The 6357-nt window shown below is 48.1% G+C and overlaps 1 protein-coding gene across 3 annotated transcripts in view; it reads left to right on the forward strand.

Annotated features, from left to right (window-relative positions):
- Positions 1–5662, forward strand: part of CTNNBIP1 (catenin, beta interacting protein 1) — a 31726-nt gene extending 26064 nt beyond the window's left edge. For all 3 annotated transcript variants that reach the window (XM_008567866.1, XM_008567864.1, XM_008567865.1), the window contains exon 5: positions 5238–5662. In XM_008567866.1, the coding sequence (XP_008566088.1) occupies positions 5238–5296 (59 nt within the window). In that variant the 3' untranslated portion in view covers positions 5297–5662. The remainder of the gene's footprint in view (positions 1–5237) is intronic.
- The last annotated feature ends 695 nt before the right edge of the window (positions 5663–6357 follow it).

Consider the following 6357-nt stretch of genomic DNA (forward strand, 5'->3'; position numbering starts at 1 on the left):
CCTATATAGGATCCGAACCCGTGGCCTTGGTGTTATCAGCACCGCACTCTACCGAGTGAGCCACGGGCCGGCCTAAGCACAAAAGTTTTTGATTTTTTTCTTTTTTTCTTTTTTTTGGTGATTGGCCCCTGTGGAGATCTGAACCCTTGACCTTGGTGTATTATCAGCACCACACTATCTAACCAAGCAAGCTAACGGGCAAGCCCTGGTTTTGATAAAGTTCGATTTATCTATGTTTTTCTTTTGTTGCTTGTGCTGTGGGCATCATATCTAAGAAAACATTTCCTAATGCAAAATCATAAAGATTTGTTCCTGTGTTTTCTTGTAATAACGTTATAACGTTATCTCTTGTGTTTAGGTCACTGATCCATTTTGAGCTAATTTTTATACATGGTGTGAGGAAAGGGTCCAGTTTCATTCTTTGCATGTGAATATTCGGTTGCCCAGCACCATCCGTTCCATTCTTTCCCGCTGTCCTGGCACCCTGATCAGGAGTCAGTTGACCATAAATGGAAGGGTTAGTTTCTGAACTCAGTTCTAGTTCATTGATCTTTATGCCAGTACCACCCAGTCTTGTTTACTGTAGCTTCATAGCAAGTTTTGAAATCAGGAAGTGTGAGTTCAGTTTTGTTCCTTTTCAAGATTGTTTGGATCTTCTGAGTCCCTTATGTTTCCATATGAATTTTTGGATCAGCTTGTCAATTTCTACAAAAATGGCAGCTGGGATTTTTTTTTTTAATTTTTTTTTTTTTTAAAGATGACCGGTAAGGGGATCTCAACCCTTGGCTTGGTGTTGTCAGCACCACGCTCAGCCAGTGAGCTAACCGGCCATCCCTATATGGGATCCGAACCCGTGGCCTTGGTGTTATCAGCACCGCACTCTACCGAGTGAGCCACGGGCCAGTCTGCAGCCGGGATTTTGATAGAGATTGTGTTGACTTTCCTTCAACAAAGATTTTGTATTTTTCTTTTTTTTTTTTTTTCAATTACCTGATGTGGAGATTGTACTTTTGAGAGTATAAATGTTGCACTGTGTTAAATTTATTCCCAAGTATTTTATTATTATTAATACTATTGTAAATGGAATTATTTTCTTAATTTCATTTTCAGATTATTCATTGCTAGTGTGTAGAAAGAACAATTGATTTTTGCATATTGATATTGTAACTTATTTATTTATTGCTTACCCGTACGGGGATTGAATCCCAGACCGAGGTGTTATCAGCATCATGCTGTAGTCAACTGGGCTAACTGGCCAGCTCTTGTTTATCAGTTCAATAGTTCTTTAGTGAGTTCCTTAAGATTTTCTACATTTAAGATCATGTAATTTATTTATTTATTTATTTATTTATTTATTTATTGACCAGTAAGGGGATCGCAACCCTCGGCATGTTGTGATCTGCACCATGTTCAGCCAGTGAGCGCACCAGCCATCCCTATATAGGATCCAAACCCACAGCCTTGGCACTACCAGCACCGCACTTTCCCAAGTGAGCCATGGGGCTGGCCCTCATTTATAAATAGAGATAATCTTACTTCTTCCTTTACAATCTGGATGCCTTTTATTTCTTTTTCTTGCCTAATTGCCCTGGAATGAACCTTCAAGAAAATATTAAATAGAAATGCTGAGAGCAAACATCTTTTCTTGTTTCTAATCTTCATGGGGAGAGCTTTCGCCATTAAATATGAATAGTTGTGGGGTGTTCATAGGTACACTTTATCAGGTTGAGGAAGTTCCCTTCTGTTTTTAGTTTGTTGCATGTTTTTAATCATGAAGTGATGTTAAATTTTGTCAGATAGGACTCACTGGTTGATTAGAGCACAGTGTGATAACACCAAGGTCAAGGGTTCAGATCCCCATATGGGCCAACCGCCAAAAAAATATTGATTTTTGTCAGATGCTTTTCTTTTGTCTGTTAAGGTGATTACATGGTTTTTAGCCTTTATTCTATTGATATGGTGTATTGCATTAATTGATTTTTAGATGTTGAACCAACCTTGCATACCTGGACTAAATCACTTGGTGAGGGTATGTAATCCATTTTATGTTACTGTACTTAGTTTGCTGGCATTTTGTTGGGCTTTTTTTTTTTTTTTTTTTTTAAAGATGACCGGTAAGGGGATCTCAACCTTTGGCTTGGTGTTGTCAGCACCACGCTCACCCAGCGAGCTAACCGGCCATCCCTATATAGGATCCGAACCCGTGGCCTTGGTACTACCAGCACCGCACTCTACCGAGTGAGCCATGGGCCGGCCCTTGTTGGGCATTTTTGCATCTATATTCCTAAGAGATACTGGCCTATAGTTCTCTTTTCTTGTAATGTCATCATCTGGTTTTGACTATCCTTGTCTTTTTTTTTTTTCCTTTTTGTCTTTTTTACTGACCGCAACGGGATCGCAACCCTCGGTGTTGCGCCCGCACCGCGCTCAGCCAGTGAGCGGGAACCGGTCTCCACATGGGATCCGAACCCTCAGCGGGAGCGCCACTGCGCTCCCAAGCGGCGCACTCTCCAGTGCGCCACCGGGCCGGCCCTATCCTTGTCTTTTAACGTGTTAGAGAGTGTGGAACAGGAGACACTGATCGGCTTCTCCCTCCTGTGCTACCCGCATCTGTGGGAAGGGACAGGTAGAAGCTCTGAGCCCAAGCTCTGACAGTGTCGGCAGAGGTACCACTGGGAGGACAGAGCCTCATCTGTAAAATGCACAGGAAACCTGACTATTGGTCTGGTGGCAGTAGGCTGGGTCTGCTGCCCCTTTTGCAGTGTTTCTAGGACAGCAAGAGTACCCAGGGAGCTGCCACATGCTGGTCTTCAAAGGAGAAGGTGAGACCATGGGAATAACCTCAGAGCCACTCTTGGCTCTAAAACTCTGAGAGATTGGATCATGGCAACTAGTTGATCAGCCCACCCTCCCTATTAGTTAACTGGCCCAAATTTCACAGAGAAGAGGAGAGAGAATATCCGCATCCTTGGCTGGAGGCCTGTCGGGCTCATGGCCAGGCCTTTGTTGAATGACAAATACCTGGCCAACTAATGATAAGAATAGGTCAAAGAATGCTCTGCAAGAGCCTGCCCCCTCTTTGGTCCCAAAGGAAAGCAGATCCTTGTGTAAGGACTGGAATACAGCCCAATCCTTTAGGAATGGGACAGGCCACAGGATGGGCAGCAGCCCTGCGGGTCCTTCCCACACTCACTGCAGCAGCATAGTGGGAGGCTGTAAGCGACGGCTGCGGACTCCCAGCCTCCCCACCCAGCCAGGGACGGGGTGCCAGCTGGCAGCGTGGGAAGGGCGGGAGTCTTGTAAATCCTTTGCTTCAGGTATCTTGTTAAATAGCTGTCAGAGTCCCTGTGTGACCTTGAGAAGTACAGGACAAGCACCACACAGGGCAGGCTGCAGGGTGGGAGCCCGAGCCCTTGGGCTGGGCTCCTCTGCGCAGCCTGTGGCTGTCCGCTCTGCAGACTCACCATTCTCCCCCGGGGCAGCTAGTGCTATTTTTGTGCCGGCAGCTCACTACAGAGGCCCAAGGTCCCTGCGAGAAAGCCCACGAGGCAGGCGAGGAAAGAAGCGAGGGGCTGCCTCCGCTCATTGCCACCAGGGTGCCATCTGCTGACAGCTCCCCTGTCACAGCCTCCCTGTAGCCCCCTCCCGATCAGCGGTCTGGGGAGGCAGCACTTGGGAAAAGTCGGCGTCTGTTAGGTAACCAGCTCAGCTGCCATGCAGGGTATGATGTAATCTTGGATTCTCTGGTTGCTAGGAAAATTTTGCCTTCAGTGATATTGCGTGGTCCTAGGACTGAGGCGAGAACAGAATGTTCCTGAGAAGATGGGAAAGATTAGCAGGGCTTTTCAAGCAAAGGAGCCCCATCCCGAGAAGCCAGACCACTGGAGCCCCTTTCTAGAAGCTTATTTCCCTTTTCAGGAGTAGAGGTTGTGCTGGTAAGGGCACAACTCCATCAAGGCCCAGCGGGTGACCATGTTAGTCCCCCTAGCCTTAGCAGCAGCTTGGTGCTCTAGTGCCAAATGGAAGGCATGTCTCTGACACTACATCCCTGTCCCTGTAGTTATCCCCTCTTTCTTTTTTTTTTTTTAGTTATCCCCTCTTTCTGCAGCACCTCCTCACGCTGGTGCCTCCTATCTCCGTGCGGCAGAGCAGTTAGGGAGGAGGTCAGCACAAGGCTGCAGGGTGGGTGACGCTCCCCTGTGGTGTGGACAAAGGTGGCCAGCACTGTGCTGATTGCGTTTCCCATGCCACCCACACCCGCCCACCCTTGGGTGGCCTTTCCTGTCTCTGGTATTCTGATCTGCCCCCTCCTCAGGGAAAATTCCTCCAGTAGCACAGACTAGGAGTACGTTAGAAAGGCCACGGGCAGCCCAACTGTTGCTGTTCAGGGCACAATGAAGAATCCCCTTTTAAGAAAAGGGGAGCGGGCAGCAGGACCCAGGGATGGGGAGTCAGGGTGGGACCCCATCGGTCACCTCGCTTGCCCTGCAGGAGTCTGCAGGCCACAGTCAGCTGCTTTCCTCCTGAGCAACTTTGGGTGGGGGAGGCAGGGTAGCATTTCCAGCTCTTTCCCTCCTCCCTCCTGCCTTTTCTGGCTGCATGTCAGAGCCTGTCTTATGGAAAACAAGACAAAGGAAGTGATTTCATGAGTGCCCAGACCAGATTCTCAAATTCAGGATTAAGAAAAATAAGAACAAGGATTGCGGGCATTATCTGTCTCTGTTGGAGCCGGGCAGTCAGCAGATTGGAGTTGGGTCTGGCCATGCTCCTTTGAACAGGTGTGGGATTTGGGAAAAGGATAAGCCATTGCAAAGGGGAATGGCTATTAAAAATCACAATGAGCAATATTCTCCAAAGGCATCAAGACCTGAGTCTTGAGAAGAAACAGGGAGGTTCCCAAGGGCACCTTGGCCTTGACAGCCTTGGAACAAGGATGACCTCACTGACCTTGCTGACCTGGGCCCTCGTCCTGGCTCACCTCTTAGCTGTGTATCCTTGAATGAGCCTCTGAGCCTCAGCCCTGTGGCCCTGCGGCAGGGTTGCTGGCTATGTCCCCCAGCCAGGCTTCAGAGACGACCAGAGGGGAGCTGGCCTTCCTTGGAAGCACTTTGTGTGCAGAAAGCACCACCATACTGATGGGCTGATGCTCCATCTGGGGGGCCACAGCCTCCTTGCCTTGTCCTGATTTCAGGTTGACACTGGAAGCCCTTCAGTAATTCTTGTCCCCCGGTCTGCAGGTGCAGAGGATGTGGTGATGGCGTTTTCCAGGTCGGAGACGGAAGACCGGAGGCAGTAGCTGCAAACCCCTTGGAACACCTTAGAAGCTGTCAAGAGCCAAGAGATCTGTGTGGCTCCTCGGCCAGCTGAGTGGCAGCCCTCCCTCTCTGAGCCCCCACCCCACCCCACCACACACCCCACCCCATGCCACTCAGCAGGGCTGGCATCAAGGGAGACACCATGGTGCATTTATGATTGGCTTAAAGGGATGGACTCATGATTGGCTGTAGGAAGAAATCTTTTTATTTTTAAATCTTGACCAACGGAAACCTTTATTTTTATTTCTGATTCTTATTTTTTTTTTAATTTGCGCCTCGGTATCTGGCTTCCCAGGAAGCTCTCCGAGCTCTGGTGCTTTATTTAGGTCATTTTTTAAGAATGTGAAGAGGTCCGATTGGCTGCTTAAACTGGAAAGGGATTATGATTGGCTGATTAATGGGAAACAGTTTTTTCTTTGATTGGCTGCAGGTGTTCTGCTGATATCAACAGCTTCTGAATGGAATGTGAAGAGGTCCGATTGGCTGCTTAAACTGGAAAGGGATTATGATTGGCTGATTACTGGGAAACAGTTTTTTCTTTGATTGGCTGCAGGTGTTCTGCTGATATCAACAGCTTCTGAATGCAGAAAACAGGGTTTGGGACATTGGTTGTTATATTTGACTTGGAAAAAAAACGAAAGAAAGAAAAAACCAAGTGCGCTTTGCAATATTTATTACACAAGGAGCTTGCTGCTGCCTTCACGTCTTTGGTTTGTGTTTGAATTTGATTGGCTTTCGACATGTGTGTTTGGTTTCCCATTGGCTCACCCATGACTCCTGTTGCCATGGATTCACCCCCACTGTGCTGCTTGCAGTGGGTGTTGTCCACCTGGAGAGTGCATTTGCTTTAATGACCACACCTGCCTCCACCAGCAAGGGGACCCCAAGGACCCTGAGCAGGGTCAACAGCTGGAAAACAGGGCCCCCAGGGAGATTTGTGTTGTCCTGAACAAGCAGCCCAGAGCTTAGAGGTGACCATTAGGCAGGATTTATGTGCATTGCGTCCATGAGTTGGCAATCAGCTAGCTTCCTGTGGTGGGGG

Source organism: Galeopterus variegatus, unplaced genomic scaffold (genome assembly GCF_000696425.1).
Source record: "Galeopterus variegatus unplaced genomic scaffold, G_variegatus-3.0.2 Scaffold353, whole genome shotgun sequence".
Lineage (NCBI taxonomy): Eukaryota > Metazoa > Chordata > Mammalia > Dermoptera > Cynocephalidae > Galeopterus > Galeopterus variegatus.